At 37.9% G+C, this 18,341-nt stretch overlaps 1 protein-coding gene across 31 annotated transcripts in view; it reads left to right on the forward strand.

The window, feature by feature from the left end:
* NRXN1 (neurexin 1) overlaps positions 1 to 18,341 on the forward strand; it is a 1,923,519-nt gene that overhangs the window by 922,521 nt on the left and 982,657 nt on the right. For 22 of the 31 annotated variants that reach the window (XM_077485574.1, XM_077485575.1, XM_077485591.1 and 19 more), the window contains 2 exons: positions 812 to 1,015; positions 2,943 to 2,969. In XM_077485574.1, the coding sequence (XP_077341700.1) occupies positions 812 to 1,015; positions 2,943 to 2,969 (231 nt within the window). The remainder of the gene's footprint in view (positions 1 to 811; positions 1,016 to 2,942; positions 2,970 to 18,341) is intronic. The other 9 variants (XM_077485592.1, XM_077485566.1, XM_077485572.1 and 6 more) reach the window with 1 other exon arrangement.

The raw sequence follows: 18,341 nt of genomic DNA on the forward strand, positions 1-18,341 counted from the left end.
TTCTCAATGCCAGTTCTCAAGGAGCCTCAACAGGTCGTGTTTTCAGACTGTCCATTATTTTGCACAATTGATTTGATCAGTTTCACCGCCTTAGGAATTACCGCAGCCATTTCATCTGAGGGAAATCCTGAAAACATGACCTGTTGGGGCACCTTGAGGACTGGAGTTGAGAAACACTGACCTATTGTTCTACTTTAACATTGGATGGTTGCTACAGCCCAAATGTCCACGTTCTTCCACCCCCAGCTTATGCTGATCAGAGTTTTTTTTTTAAGTATAGCAGAAATATGCAGAACTGTTTTTTTTATTTTGTTTTATTTATTTATTTTTAAGTTTTGGATAGATTTGAGAGGGATTAGAACACTTGTCAGATTTTTATTGTTGTCTGTGTCCGCATTCGGGAATGTAACCCTCTGTATTTGTACCGTTTACCATGATCACTGAAAGTGAAAGAAAATCCCCAAATTTTGGTTGTCCTCAGAACAAGAATAGAGGCGGAATCTTCCAATGGGGACCCTAGTTCTGGCGACCCTGAAGACAACTAGGGATTCCTTCACTGTGAAGGTCTTTCCTCTCACTTCCTGTTTTGGCTATGGGACAGGAAGTGAAGGAAGTTATCTACAATGGGACACAGAGGTTAAAAGGCAAACAAACATGATTGGGGTTTCTTCCAAAATGTAAACAAAATTAAGTTTTGCCTGTTTTTCTACTTTGACTTGGGGTAATAGGGCCAAATATTGTTCATAACTAAATTTTACCAAAATGAACTGGGAAAATCTATAATTAAAACGTTATTGTATATTTCTTTCAGAGGCCACTATTTTGAGTTATGACGGAAGCATGTTTATGAAAATACAACTTCCTGTTGTTATGCACACGGAGGCAGAAGATGTGACTTTGCGTTTCCGGTCGCAGCGTGCATATGGCATTTTAATGGCGACCACTTCAAGAGAATCTGCAGATACTTTGCGTTTGGAACTGGATGCTGGACGTGTAAAACTAACGGTTAACTTAGGTAACACCAAAACAAGATGAATCTGTTCTCACAAGCTTACATCTTTCTTCTTGCTTGCCTCTATAGTTACTTTATTTTATCTATTTTTTTAATTTTTTTTTAATTACTTACTCGGAAACTTTATTTATTTCTGCTTGCAAAAATACAGTTTTATGATATTAAACAGTTTAAAAAGAGAAGACTAAAAATTATAATTTTTTATTACACTGGTCTCCTATTATTATAATTTTTTTAAAGGAGTACACATAAAGTACAACGTTTTTGATTTATTAGCATTAACATGTTAGTATGCGAATATAGTGAATAGAACCTTTGGCTCACATTGTTATTCTGTATCTTCTCTTTTTGAACAGTCTCTTGTACACTAAAAACACTTTTTGTTCTTTTGTTTTTTTGTATTTCTTTTTAATACTTATTTTTGTGATTGCATTATGTACGTCTTCGATCAAAAGTGAACATAAACCTTCAAAGACCAAGGTCTGCGGCCCTTAGCAAACAGTCTGGTGAACATACTCCACACTAATTTTTCCACAGAAAAATGTTAAAAATTTTTTAAAACCTTGATTTATTTTGTAGTGGGCTTCTAAAGCACAAAACTATATTTAAGAGAATTATATTAAAAATAAAATGTAAAAAATGATAAAAAAAAAAAAAAAAGATAGGTTGGACATTTATAAACATGAAACCTTATGTTTCTTTTTGTTGTTAATTTATTTGTGCTGCTATTGTTTTCTTTTTTTATATTTATTCCTCTGTAGTTATTGCACAAGAATAGGTTGATAAAAGAAAAAAATACATTGACATAAAAAAAAAAAAAAAAAAAAGACTGGACTGCCATATCCAAGTGGACTCGTGATTAAAGTACCTTTTTATTACAATATATATTCCAACAAAAAGAAAAATCCAGAATAAATATATTTCAGACACTGCTCTGCTTCCCTCTAGTGGCTTACATGCAGAATCTGTCGAAAAATATCCCAGGAATCCATCAATGCAGTTTTTCCTGTGAAAAGACGTGTGCTTGTTTTGATCCCAGACTGTTTGCCACCACTTTTCTGATGCGGTTGACGACACGTGACAAACGCTGCTAGATGGAAACGAAATCTTTGATTTTTTTTTTTTTTAACAAATGTGCTCCTCAAAGCAATTAAAAATAAAATAATATAAAAATATATCCCGGTAATAACTGTTAAAAACGTCATGCATTTGCTTGCTAAAAAATATATATATATTTAAGATAGATAATTACAATTTGAAATGGTTATCATTTTTTTTTGAGGAATAAAAAAACATTTTTTACAGAAGATAGAAGTCTAAAGCTGATTTAACAAGCCTATGCTTTTCAACAATTCAGCTCTAAAATCTTTGACTATTAAAAAAATAAAAATAAATCAATAATCGTAAAAAAAAAAAAAAAATAGTGTTAAATAAATTTAGTAATTTGTTTCCAAGATATTTAAAATACTACAGTTAAAAAAGTTTGATACGCCAGCTAATATTTGTCTCCACATTTTAAGCCTTTGAGGGGAGACATAACTGTCCAAGGTGGCTGATCTTTTTTAAGGCAAGCTCTGTACCCCATTGTGACGGAACATATGTCATTCAGTTTCTTACTAAATGTTCTTGCATTTATGGGAAGAGGTAGCTGCCTGTCTAGGTCGCTTATCTTTGACTGAAATAAAACCTACCTAGATTTGTTTCCATGTAGCGCTGTTTGAAATGGCCATTTTAACTTACTATTAACATGACTATACTAAGACAATTTTGTGTCTGTGAGCAAGTTGGAAAGAAGAATATATATATGATACACACTGGCCAGATGTACATGTGTCTGTCCCCGGAAGGGTGGACTGTAATTTTATTGGATGTCTGCAGCTAATACCTTGAAGGATAAATATTCATTTCTCATCTATTCTTCCCTATCTAGACTGTATCAGGATTAACTGTAATTCCAGTAAGTGCCTATTCAACATTTTAAACGATTTTCTTGCCTTTTATCTATTTATGCATATTAACTGATGTGCTTATTTGAACTCAATAATTTTTCATTATGATGATGTGTTAAAATTATTTAAATGTAGTACTGTATCATTTAAGCATGTTAAGACCAACAGTATACAGTATTGTATGACTCTGTGTTTACTCAAAGAAGGAATTCAGGAAAGCTTTAAAAGCCTTATCTCAGGCAGGCTGTTTTCTGATTTACAGTCTTCATTTGAATAAAGTATAAATACATCCACATTTTTAGATAATGAGAATGGTATTGTCAGAAACCATGAATCAGACTGAGACAGAAGTACAGTTAAATCACCCTTGTTTATTATTATTATTATTATTATTATTAATAATAATAATAATAATAATAATAAAAAGGTAAACAGAATAAACGTAGTCAAAACATAGCCAGAGTTCAGGAATCGGAACGGATAGCCAGACAAGCCAAAACGTCAGGGAACCAGAGATGAGCGTAGGTGTAGACTGAAAAGATATTTTCCTGCGCTCGTGCTCACGGTTTTAAGGCAAAATGGTAGTATTTTAAAATGATATAATATATTATATGAAGAGAACATGCGTGTCCCGCTGCCTGATCTGACTGGGGGAAGTCTGGAAAAGCTCGATGATGAGGAAGAAAGGAGGCGCGTGACCTAACGCCTGAATCAGGTTGATAAAGTTCATTCGAAACAAATAAATGAATACAACAAAAATTACTACATGTTCATAAAAACAGGCTATAATATTCTCATTTGATAAAATAATGAAAATGATTAAGAAACCCATGCAAGGTTATAGGCTGAATCAAGAAGCTAAAGCGTTTCGAGGGGATTTCTCTTCATCAGAGTCTTGGAAGAAAATAGCCTGTATCATGTGGTGGATTCATATAGAGAGCGATGACTGTGTGGGAGATGTGTCACATGACAGATGGTGGATTCTCCTCTGTTCTAGTGGTGTTCCCATCCGCATCACAATGCTCTAGGTTCCGTATGGTATGTACGGTAGTTGTAGTTCATTAGTTGTTAATGTTGGTCATCTGGACCTGCGAACTGGCTGGTGAAGGTGTAGCAGCTTGTATAAAATGGCTACAGGTCTGGATCGATCGTTGGCTGACCCTGTGATCCTCCTGTCAGATTGATTATCCTCCTGTCAGAGTGCTGTAGTGTGATGAATCTGACCCTGTGATGGTCTCCAGCCAGAGATGAGCGTAGTAGAACAGCAAACAGGACCTGGAGCCAGAAAGAATGTCAGCCAAGCAAGTCTTTAACAGGAACACAGGAGAGCTTCTGTAAAGATGTGACCAAGGCGAAGGCAGAGATCATCTGGACTGGGTGGCTTAAGTAGGCAGGACTGACGAGCAGGATATCATCAACAGCTGAGTCACTGTGGAGAGAAAGTAGCTGGCAATTTAGACGACAGCTGTTTGGCCAGCTTTGAGAAGGAAGGACGGAGCCCAGCCCTGACAGGTATAGATTGGGTAAAGGAAGTCAGGAAATGCTGCAATATATTGTACTTAGAAATCAGAATTCTGTTTTTTTAACCTAGTCCGCTAAAGGGAGTTTATTATATTTAGTATTTCCCTTATTCATCTGTTATATTTAGAACTTGTAAAGAAGAGGCACGCATTTACACCAGATGGGCCCATGTTAGGTTTTAAGCTGTCAAAAAGATTCACACCAAAGATTGTTCTGCAGATATTTATGTTTGCATTGTGCAATCTTGAATATTTATGTCTCTGGAGTATGGAGGGAAAGCACTGTACTAACAAACTGACATGTTGTCAGAGACCATGAAATCAGACCGAGACAGAAGTACAGTTAAATCACACTTGTTTAATAATAAAAGTAAAAAGAACAAATGTAGTCAAAATATAGCCAAAGTTCAGTAACCGGTATGGATAGTCAGCCAAGCCAGAAGTCAGGGATCAATGTAGTGGAACGGCAAGCAGGACCTGGAGCCGGAAGGGATGTCAGCAAAGCCAGTCTTTAAACAGGAACGCAGGAGATGTTTCTTGTGATGTTGACCAAGGCACAGGCAGAGCTCCTCTGGACTGGACGGCTTAAGTAGGCAGGACTGACGAGCAGGATATCAACAACAGCTGAGAAACTGTGGAGAGATGGGAGCTGGCAATTAGCCAACAGCTGAGTGGCCAGCTCAGAGAAGGAAAGGCTGAGCCCAGCCCTGACACACGTGCTGGTCTATCTTGAAAAGAAACTATAGTGATCCATTGGGAAATTAAAACCTGGTCAGTTGTCTCTCCAGGGAGAATGTTCATCTAAACATTATCTATGGCTTGAGATGGGATTACGGGCAAATTTTTACCCATTTTTTGCTCAATCCAACCGGTTGGATTGAGCAAACATTCCCCTTGTGTCAGGTAAACAAAAGGTGCTTCCAAGCATACTTTCTTTTTAGAAAGTCCATCATACTTTGTGTCACAGGTGCACTCTGTGTGAATGTTATATATATATATTATATTATATTATATATGCATTTTATATACATATATATATATATATATATATATATATATATATATATATATATATATATATATATATATATATATATATACAGTATGTATATATATATATATATATATATATATATATGCGCTTTAAAAAAAATATAGAAAAAATAAGACATTGAATATTAAATGAAACTGACCAAAAATCAGTTCTTTTCCCTTGAAGGTCTCAATTCCTATCTGTTAAAACGGTTAAAAATATCTGGTAGCTGTTAGGAAATGCACCACAAACAAATATTGATTTCTTTTGGCCTCCACAAGTACAGATTGTCATACAATGGAACAGTTAAGGCAGTATTGTATGGTATTCTTCTCATGTATTGATCCAAAACATCAAGAAACCTTTGTCACGGGTGGGTTGGCTTTCTTCTCTTGACAGTCATAGCTGAGGCATAGACAAATATAGATAACCAAGTTATTGCCTCATAGGTTTGTATTGGGGAGATCCCCGACATACAATGATACATGTGCATGTCAGGCTAGAAGACATTTGTCTGATGATCAGCTCATTTACTTTGCCAACTTTATAGCATTCATGGCAGCAACGTTCATGCAACCAGACCAGTCCATCTCATCACTCCTGATCACAGATAAGGCTGAGCCGTGGAATGGTGTATGTGAGCTCTCAATGGAAATCAGTCATCTGAAGGTTATAAATTATTAAACAGTCTGCATTCAAGTATGAGGTAGAGGCTTACCAATTTCCTGAAGAACTTCTTTAGAACATTTTACACAAAAATACACTGTTAAGCTGTATAACGTGTTAGAAATAATTTTGTACATATAAAAATGTACGCATTTTTTTGATTATTGTTACAGAAAAGGGATGTGGACTGTGTCATTATTTTAATTCAAAATGAACTAGCTAGGCTTGCCCAGGAAAATTTGACTAAAATTCATAAAAATATTGAGAGTTGATAATTATTTAATGTTAATTTGAGGTTTAAATATCCATTAACCCCTTTGTAACTACAATACACCTTTTAAAGTCCAAATGTAAAATGTCCCTTGCCATGAACATGTTATTAAACCTTACACCTTAAACGTAGAAAGCACAAATGTGTGGCTTCCTAATTCTAGGACCTGACATCAAAACAAACAAAATAGTCAAAGTTATTGTTATGTTAACTGGCACATACTGACACTGGTAAATTTGGTCTGGAAGGTTTAAAAGAAAAAAAGAAAAAAAGAAAAAAGAAAATGAAAAGAAAGGATGACCCCCTAAAGAATAAAATAAAATGCTGAAATACAGACCTATATAAACATTTCTAAAAAAATGATATATATATCGCTCTCTAAATAAATAAATAAATATATATATATATATATATATATATATATATATATATATATATATATATATATATATATATATATATATATATATATATTTTTTTATTATTATTATTTATTTCTTTTATATATATTTATTTATTTCTTTTATTTGTTTATTAGAAATGTTTTTATTTACACTTTTCACCCCTGCTGATTTTTTTTTTCCTTTGACAAGAATGGTAGACTTATACAAAAAAAAAAAAAAAATAAGCTAGACAAATTTATTGGGTACTTTTTGTACTTCTACTTGATTTTTCAAATGACATTTATCATGACTGGCTTCTGGTGTCAAAGTAATTTTCTTTGAGGTTGTTGTCTGCACTTATGTTTCTGGAAGCTGTGTTAAACTGTGTTCAGTTTTTCCTTTTTTTTTTTTTTTTCTAATGGACTTACTTAAAGCGGTAGTAAACCCGCTGTCACTTTTTTTTTATCTTTTTTCTTTGGACCATTGACAATTATACAGAGATCAATTCTATAAAAAATGCACTAATTACTCTATAAATGACACTGGTAGGGGAGGGGTTAAAACTAGGGAGCGATCAAGGGGCTAAATGTGTTCCCTCACTGTGTTCTAACTCTAGGGGGAGGGGACTGTCTAGGAGGAGAGAGAGGTCGGTGTTCATACTTTGTGTTCATACTTTGTATGAACACACGATCTGTCTCTACTCCCCTGAAAGAACCGGGATTTGAGTATTTACACACACAGATCCCGGTTATCGCTCTGTCACCAGTGATCAAGTGCATTGTCTCCGGGCATATGCTGCGGGCGTGCACACGTCCCCTAGTGGCCAAAAGTAAAAGTGACGTAAAGTGTGAATTCAGCCTTATTCAGCTATCAATGATACATCTGCATTGATACTGTCCTCACCCTGGGACCGCCTAACCTTATAGAATTTCACTCCCAACGGGCTTGATTGGGGGTCAAACCCACTAAGGGTGAAATGCGTTAAGGAGGGTTGGTCCCAGGGTGGGGACAATATTGATGCAGTTGTATCGCGAATGCCCAATACACTAGGCTTTTGGAACAGTGCATTAGTGTGCTCCTCCAATTCCTTGGTGCCCTTTGTTGGTGAGCAGAGAGTGGAAGATGTACAGGTCTGGATCGATACTTTCATTTGTTTTGTTTTTTACCTTCTACGTTTACTCAGAATCTTAAAAAAACCCCATAAGATTCAGGTGCTTATCATAAGACTAGGGGTTAACAAAATTTGCAGCATCATTCAACTAAAATTTATTATGATCTATACATTCTATCGTGATTAACACAATTATGCAAAGCTAATGCCATCGATTTCATTATCCTTACTAATCAACTTGCATACTTTTTCTACATCTGTGCAGCTTCCCAAATGCCCATTACACTGCTTAAATGATTAATGGCGAGGCTTAGAAATGCTAATTGAAATTATTCTCCTTTAGGAACTTTAAAAAAAAAGCTTACTAAAAAAACCTTCTTCAGACCAGCTTATTTTGTCAGTGAACGTTGTCTTTTTTTTTTTTTTTTTTAACCCCTATTTACTTTTTTTTTAATCGATACCCAGTTCTCCTTATATTCAGATTTTTTTTTTTTTTTTTTTTTTAGCCCTTTGTAAAAAAAAATAAAAAATAGATTTTTCATGTTAAAATTTGAGTACAGCTGTACTTTTAGCTCCAATAATTACATATAATTACTTCATTATTATTTCCTCTTGGCTGTGCCCGGCGCACATCACAGGTAAATACAGCCTTTTAATTGAAGCTCATGGCTAAGTATTGGACAATCAAGAGAAGCTCATCCTGATTCAGTTCAAGTACTTCTAATGAAGAGATAATTGTTTTCAGCTAAAAGCTTCTACTTTTAGTGGAACAAAAAAAAAAAAAGTTATGTTTACTTTTTAATCCGTAGGAAGATAGTTTAAAATGCAGTTATGAGAACCTAGAAATTGACACAAATTTGTATTGCTTCTAAATGCGGAGAATATTCCAAATAAAAACAGATGTTGTTGTTTGTAACACGCTTAAACTGATCCACTTGTTACCATTTGTACCATACTTACGATGTGAAGGACCCTTTAATGGTAATTTATTCCCCATATTACCTAATACTGTATCCTGTATAATAATAATAATAATAATAATAATAATGCATAAAAAAAAATTCTGCATACAGAGGAAAGCTATGTATTATTGAAAACAAATAGGCAATGCGATGTTGGTTAAAGAGACACTGCCCATTCAGGGCAAAGTGACTGTGAGGCTTTGAGAACGTTCACATAATAAAATGTGTACATTCACTGCAATTATCCAATCATATGAACAGAAAATCCCTGTTGACTTAATTCATCTGCAGACGATTGGATAATTAACTACTTAAGGACCACCCGCCGCAGTTGTACGTTGGCTGTTTGAAGACGAATACCATTGTTATGGCAGCAGATAGCTACCATACCCTTGGTCTCCACTTCAAGAGCGGACGGTCCTCTTTCAGATAAAAGTGGTCTCCTCGGCAGATTCGTTGCAAGATCACGTTTATCGGGGCGGGAGAGGGCCAACCCCCCTCCCGTCACACTCAGGTCATCTCCGCCGCTACTGACGTCTCTGCTAAGCGGCGGAGATGGCCTGAGCATGGCGGGAGGGTGGGGGAGGGTCTCTCCCGCCCCGATAAAAGTGATCTTCTGGCAAATCCGCCGAGGAGACAACTTTTATCTGAAAGAGGACCGTCCGCTCTTGAAGTGGATACCAGGGTTATGGTAGCTATCTGCTGCCATACCAATGGTATTCGTCTTCAAACAGCTGACGTACAACTGGACGAGACAATCGCGTCCACAAAGATGGCCCCCGCTCGGCTCCATAACATTGGAGGGCAGAAGCGGCGTCACACATCACTTCCGCCCTCCAGTCTTTATTGCAAAAAAAAAAATATTTTTTATTGCATTTTAGTGTAAATATGAGATCTGAGGTCTTTTTGACTCCAGGTTTCATATTAAAGAGGTCCTGTCATGCTTTTTTTCTAACACAAAGGATGTTAACATTCCTTGTAAGGGCTCCTTCACATGAACGTGTCCGTGTACGGAGCCCTCTCTGCTCAGCGGGGGATGGCTCAGTCGATCCCCGCTGAGCAGGCAGATGGCAGGTCAATCTCTGCACACTGCGCAGGGACGGACCTGTCAGAGCGCCGCTCTCCCCTATGGGGGATCAGATGAAGACGGACAGTAGAGTCCGTTGTCACCTGATCCGATCCGATGACGGATGGAAAAGTAGGTTTTTCCTCCGTCGGAGGAAACATTTATAGTGTATATATATATATATATATGTATATATATATATATATATATATATATATATATATATATATATATATTAGCCAAAAGCCAAGCTTTCAGCAATCCTTTTTTATTGTTTTAAGAAATAATCATAGTTTTCCATGGTGAAGCAAACTTTTGGACTGAAATTCTTTCCTTAGGCTAGAAAAACTGGATGGTTCTTAGCCTGAGGAAGGACATATATATTTTAAAAATGCAATTTTCAAAGAAATTGGTGAACCTTAAAAATCTAACCAACCAAAAACTATAACCAAACTGACCAATAATAATAAAATAATAATATGTATAATAAAAAATAAATAAATAAATATATATATATATATATATATATATATATATATATATATATATATATATATATATATATATATATATAATTTATTTATTTTGTTATAAGTTTGCCCCACTCCTCTTTCCTGCACCAAACCTCCTTGTTGGTTAGTTGGACAGACCAAAGACAAATAGGGGTGTGCAGGAGGCAAAAGAGGTAGGGCAAAGCTCATTGTATACAGAAAAATATAGAAAAATACAGAAAATATAACAATTTATAGAAATAGATAAATAAACAATAATAGGTAAATAGTATACAGAAAAAATAAAAAATTGTGTTAGCCTTTTGAATTATTATAATTTATTATAATGTTTTTTCAAATTTTAAGATTTGCGACAGGTATAAAGCTTAATGCAAACCAGGATTTTTTGTTTTTTGTTTATATTATCCAAACTAGAGAAGGCTGCTTTGGAGAACTCCAAGTATATCTTCGCTTATGGCTAAATAAGGATCTTTAGAAACAGACAGGAAATATCCACAATAGGACCATAGATAGCCATAAAAATATTCTTATTGAAAAAATGAGGGACATGTTATGAAAATAAACTGTTTCCTTACTGGCTGTAGCAGCATCCCTTATAGAAATTATCCAAAGAAATATTTCTTTGGCTAAGCAATGAAAACATGAAGAAGCCTCCAACACTTCTATGCTCTGTCCAAAAACTAAATAAAATACTTTTTCAACTATACAGATGCTGTTTCGTTATTTAGTTTTTTTAAATAATTACTTTTACATTGATTATTTAGCAGTTACAACACTAATATTACTTTTAAATTTGTATTCATTTAAAATTGCTATCAGTAATCTGGGTACAATATTTTGCACTTATAAAAAACATAACAATTGATATAAATGGTTTAAAAAATAATCTCACAGTCCATATTTTCCAATGTTTCTCTAAAATATATTTTTTTGTGAACATATTGTATATAATGTATTATGTGGTCAAATTAAATTGTATTTATGTAATGTTACTGCCACTGTTTATTTGACATAACTGGGCTCAGACTGTACCAAATGGCTAATTCTCATCAATAACTTCAACTACTGAGTAATTACAGCTTACACTTGTGTCTTGGGCACTTCTCGTGCGACAACTAATTGTATGTAACCACTACACCAATTATTTCTGGAAAGGATTTATGTAATGCTGCATACAAATAGCTTTCTACAGATAACTAACCAATGAAAAATGCACAGTCCTGTAATATGTTATTACATAACTAGCATTTGGGGCTCCGGATTTCTTTTCTTTTTCTTTTTTTTTAACATTTTTAGTTAAAAAAAAGATAATACAAAAAGATCATACAAATATTCGCTCTCAGAATCCAGTTTGTGCCTAATGCTATATTGTTCCCCTTTTTTGTTGATTCCAAGGGACCAATCATAGGTTGGGGCCTTCTGAAAGAAGAATAAAAAAAAAAAAAAAATACTAGGGCTGTCCCGATACTACTTTTATAAGACCGAGTACAAGCACCAATACTTTTTTCAAGTACCCGCCAATACCGATTACCAATACTTTTTTTAATGTCACGGGACAGTTTTCAAAGCACAATACAGATTAGGTGGCACTGATATGCAGCACTGATGAGCACTGATAGGATTAGGTGGCACTGATGGGCACTGATAAGCAGCACTGATGAGCATTGATAGGATTAAGTGGCACTGTCTGGCGCTGACTGTTGGGCACTGACTGGCTGGCACTGATAAGTGACACTGACAGGTGGTTGGCACTGATAGGTGGTACTTACAGGTGGCTGCTACTGATAGATGGCATTGATAGTTGGCACTGACAGGTGGCTGGCACTGATAGATGGCATTGATAGGTGGCACTGACAGGTGGTTGGCACTGATCGGTGTTACTAACAGGTGGCTGGCACTGATAGATGGCACTGACAGGTGGCTGGCACTGATAGATGGCATTGACAAGTGGCACTGATAGGTAGTACTGACAGGTGGCTGGCACTGATATATGGCATTGATAGGTAGCACTGATAGATGGCACTGATAGGTGGCTGGCACTGATAGATAGCATTGATAGGTGGCATTGACAGGTGGCTGGCACTGATAGGCGGCACTTATGGGCATTGGGAACTGATAGGTGGCATTTATGGGCACTGATGGGCAGGCACTAAAATGCCATGAAAGGGAAGGCTGCCTGTGACGCCCATCTTAGTACTCCTTGCATTTGGCCATATAAAAGCAGCAGCGGCCATCTTGTTACACTCAGATCGAAATATATGGGCTGAGTGCAACAAGATATCCGCTGCTGGTTTACTGTGGGAGAGTGCAGGGTGTACCAAGATGGGCGTTGGGATGTCCAACTGCTGACGCTAACACGGAGCGTCACTTCCATTACTCCACCTGCTGACTTCCGGTTGCGCTGCCTCTCCCAGGTATCGGATCAGACATCGGGAGCATTTGTGCCAGTACAAACGGTGGCACAAATACTTGGTATCAGTCCTGATACCCGTACTAGTATAGATATTGGGACAACCCTAAAAAATACAGATCCACCAGATGCTTTTGTATCCATTCCCAGACATATGAACATTATACATATTCCTAAAGCTAAAGTTTTATCTGATTATATATTTGCTTTCCCTGTTTCCTCCTTGTCCCCATCTTCAATATGCTAATTAAATGTTTATATAAAATCTTTCCATTTTCATTACATACCTTATTTTAGACCTGGTGACATCATCACATTATCTCTGGGTCTCTCTATGCAATGCAGGCATATTATGGCTGGTGGGGGGAGGGGGGGGGGTCATAGTTTCCTGAAAACCTCACGGTATCCTCAGTACATCCTCGGTACATCCTCACGGTACCCTCAGTACATCCTCAGTACATTCTCACAGTATCCTCAGTACATCCTCAGTACATCCTCACGGTATCCTCAGTACATCCTCAGTACATCCTCACGGTATCCTCAGTACATCCTCAGTACATCCTCACGGTATCCTCAGTACATCCTCACGGTATCCCCAGTACATCCTCAGTACATCCTCACGGTATCCTCAGTACATCCTCAGTACATCCTCGGTACATCCTCGGGACATCCTCAGTATTCTCAAGAGCATTCAGGCAAGGGTAGTGGGGTGGCTCTTAGGAGCAGTTTTCAAATATCAGAATGCCTTGATGGGTGCCATTCTGGAAGAGTTGGCGTTTCTTGGCGGACTGCATTTGTATGCCCAAACTGGCATGGATGGAGAGCCTCCATAATTTAAAGAACTGAAATACAGTAATTGAAAGGATTGGGCCAGGGACAGGCTGGCTGGGTAAGAAAGGGCTGGATGATGCTGGACATCCTACTGTCAGGAACTGAAATGGACTCTATTAAACTCGCCGCTGCTTCTAATAAACATCATGAGAAGCTCATAGTGGGCAATGAAATCAGAATAAGCCATTTCAGTAGAGGAGTAAATCAAGTACAATGTGCAGATTAAAGGTAAGGTTGGAGATCAATAGATATACATTTGCCTCTAATTGATCTCTAACAGCTTTTTTGAAGCCATATTTGTCTCCATTAACTCCAGTGAGAGGTGATAGATGCATGGAATTTCTCAGGGTGGGTTTCCTGATGGTGACAAGAGTGGGTCATGCCTGTATAAACCACGTGTGATCTCCACCAAAACTCACAGTGACTGGGTGAGAATACAGGAGAACAGATGGGAGACGGGAACAGAGTTACCCCACACCAGAGGTCTCCAAACTGCAACCCGAGGGCCAGATACAGCCCTATGCTAGACTTTATCCGGCCCTTGTGGAACTATTCCCCCCAATCATATGAGGCACTATTCCTCCCACTGACACCAACAGTTGGCCACAATTCCTGTCACTGACCCTAATGATGGGGTATTATTCATCCCACTAATATCAATGATAGGGTATTATTCCTGCTACTAATATCAATGATGGGGCACTTCTCTCCCCACTAATACCAATGATGGGGTACTATTCCTCCCACTAATACCAATGATGGGGTACTATTCCTCCTACTAATATCAATAATGGGGTACCTTTCCTGTTACTAATATCACTGATGGGGCATTATTCCTTCCACTGACACCAACAGTTGGCCTCATTTCCTCCCACTAATACCAATGGTGGGGTACAATTCCTTCCACTAATACCAATGATGGGGCACTATTCCTCCCATTAACACCAATGATGGGGTACTATTCCTCCCACTGATATCAATAATGGGGTACCTTTCATGTTACTAATATCAATGACGGGGCATTATTCCTTCCACTGACACCAGTTGGCCTCAATTCCTGCCATTACTATCAATGATGGGGCACTTCTCTTCCCACTAATACCAATGGTGGGGCACTATTCCTTCCACTAATACCAATGGTGGGGCACTATTCCTTCCACTAATACCAATGATGGGGTACTATTCCTCCCACTAATATCAATGATGGGGCACTATTCCTCCCACTAATACTAATGATGGGGTACTATTTCTCCCACTAATATCAATGATGGGGCGATATTCCTCCCACTAATACCAATGATGGGGTACTATTCCTTCTACTAATATTAATGATGGAGCACTATTCTTGCCACTAATATTAATGATGGGGCCCTATTCCTCCCACTAATATCAATGATGGGGCACTATTCCTCCCACTAATATCAATGATGGGGCACTATTCCTCCCACTTACACCAACAGTGGTGCACTTTTTCTTCTATTGACACCAATGTTGGTGCACTATTTCTTTTACTGACATCAATGACGGGGCACTATTCCTCCCATTAATACCAATAATGGGGCACTATTCCCCCCAATGATATGAGACTATTCCTCCAACTGACACCAATGATGGGGTACAATTCTTCCTGCTAATACCAATGATGGGGCACTTTTCCTCCCCCTTCCATTCCTCCCTACTGACCACTAAACCTGAAGCCATATTTATTCTCACTAATACTAGGCCCTGGACATTTTCTACCCCCACCAGCCACTATCTGGCCCTCCCTAATGTTTGAAGGACAGAATACTGGCCCTTTGCTTGAAAAGTTTGGAGACCCCTGCCCTACAACTTCATAGCAAGACCACCAGGAATTATATTAATAATATCAATTAATTCGACATGATTCGTTAATTCATTAAAGGTCTAATGAAACAAAAGTTCAACTCGAAGTAAATCTTACAGTCCAATCAGCAGATTCATTTTGTGCCGGAGGATGGATTACTGGCAAAGTGCATTCCTGAGAACTGAGTGAGAAGGGTGTTGTATTGTATTTGAGCCGAGGAGAAGAGACGTTGTCATTGTGTGCGTTAATAAATTCAATAAACAAACGACTTCCAAACCACGAATCCTTAACTAGAATATATATGCACACATAAATATCGAATTATACAAAAACAAATCGATTAATTTTAATGAATAGCAATACTCTGCAGAAATAACAAATTATCTGAAAACAAATTAACATAGCATAAGGAATATAACAGAACAAATGTATGTATTTTATGAATGAAAACTAAAACAAACAAAATTTTCCCCACATATAGATTGTTCTTTTGGTGGTATTTGATCACCTCTGCGGTTTTAATTTTTTGCGCTATAAACAAAGAAATACCGACAATTTTGAAAAAAAAGCAATACTTTTTACTATTTGCTATATTAAATATCCCCAAAAAACATATATATAAAAAAATAATAATGTCTTCCTCAGTTTAGACCGATATGTATCCTTCTACATATTTTTGGTAAAAAAAATCGTAATAAGATTATATTGATTGGTTTGCACAAAAGTTATACCGTCCACAAAATAGATTTATGGCATATTTATTAATATTTATTCCAAATTGTTTTTATTACTAGTAATGGCGGCGATCTGCGTTTTTATCAGGCCTGTGACATTGTGGCAGACAAATTGCACACTTTTGACACTATTTTGGGACCGTTCACATTTACACAGCGACCAGAGCTAAAAATAGCCACTGATTACTGTATAAATGTCACTGGCAGGGAAGGGGTTAACACTAGGGGGCCTTCGCCTTCGGGGGCAGCCAGAACCTGTTACCCTCAGTGTAGACAACCAGGTTAATTGGATACAGCCCAGAGAGGAGGGACTCAGCATGATGCATCTGGACTGGGACAGAGAGTGGAGTAAGACTTGGAAATGCTAATGGCGTGTACACATGTCCGGACTTTTCTTCAGCAAAGGTCCGATGAAACAAATCCATCTGACAATTCGACCGTGTGTGGGCTTCATCGGACCTTTGCTGTCGAAAAATCAGACAGACTTTAGATTTAGAACATGTTTCAAATATTTCCACGGACTCGAGCCTCGAAAAATCAGTTTGTCTGTAGTCCGACGGATGAAAATTGATGCAAGGGCAGCTATTGGCTACTGGCTATGAACTTCCTTATTCTAGTCCGGTCGTACGTCATCACGGTCGAATCCATCGGACGTTGGTGTAATTCTGTGTGGCCAAGTCCGTTCGTTCGGAAAGTCAGTCGGAAGTCCGCCGAAAGTCAGTCGGGAAGACCGTTGGACTTAGTCTGCCAGAAAGTCCGGTACATGGCATTATAGAAAACATTGAGCTGTTATGTACAACATTTCGTTGAGTTAAGAAGGTTAAAATCAAACTCAATCTCTTCTAATACCCTGTAGACACGGTCGGATTTTCCAACGGAAAATGTTCGATGGGAGCTTTTTGTTGTAAATTCGGACCGTGTGTAGCCTCCATCTGACATTTTCCATCGGAATTTCCGACACACAAAATTTGAGCTCTGGATCTCAAATTTTCAGAAAACAAAATCCGTTGTTGGAAATTCCGATTGTGTTTACACAATTCCGAAGCACAAAGTTCCACACATGCTCAGAATCAAGCATAAGAGCCGCATTGTCTATTGAACTTAAATTTTCTTGGCTCGTGGTACGTCACCGCGTTCTTGACATTCGGAATTTCGGACAACATTGTGTGACCGTGTGTATGCAAGACAAGTGTGAGGCAACATCCGTCAGAAAAAATCCCATGTATTTTATTGTCGGAATGTCCGTCATGTGTACGCGACATTATTCCTATGGAAACAAATAGTAAGCCTATATCTGGGAAGCAGAGACTGGCCTAGTAGGAGAGTCAGCCTGCTGGTAAGAGGAGTCATTTTGGAGTGTCATGTACGATATAACATCCTATGTCATGTGGACCCCTGTGGACTAGACCTGAGAGGTCCTTAAAGGCTTAGGAGTAGTAAACTAGAGTGAGGTCTCGTTACCCAGTCTTAAAAATCAGGATCGCTGGAGGTGCTCACAGGATTGAAGGAGTTCCCGGGACCCCGTGGGTATAGGGCGGAAGTGATGTCAGCTTGGGGGTGGACCGCCTGTACATCTCCTCCAGCCCTGTCAGCACCTCCGATGGCCATGATGTGCTATCATCGGCAGACCGGGACACCTATGTGCGTAGATTATTCTGCATGTGACCAGATATGTACTGTAAGTTCTAACAGTTTTTAAACTGCCCTCTATCTCAGTGGTCCCCAACCCTGTCCTCAGGGCCCACTAACAGGCCAGGTTTGCAAGATAACTGAAATACATCACAGGTGATATCATTTGCTGCTCAGTGATTGCAGTATTCTAGTCTGCATCTCCCCAAGGCAATAAATAAATCTTGGCCTGTTAGTGGGCCCTGAGGACAGGGTTGATGACCACTGCCCTAGATGGCACTTTTCCCTTTCTATATACATACACACACACAAAAGAGCGATGGGGGAAATTGCATGCGATTCGGACAAGAATCGGCGCGCATTGCTGTTCAAATGTCATGTGATTCTTTGCGGTGCGATTGGCGGCCAGTCATTTTGTATTGATGCA

This window comes from Lithobates pipiens, unplaced genomic scaffold (genome assembly GCF_037356315.1).
Source record: "Lithobates pipiens isolate NorthernLeopardFrog02 unplaced genomic scaffold, aLitPip1_a1.2 Scaffold_18, whole genome shotgun sequence".
NCBI classification, from domain to species: domain Eukaryota; kingdom Metazoa; phylum Chordata; class Amphibia; order Anura; family Ranidae; genus Lithobates; species Lithobates pipiens.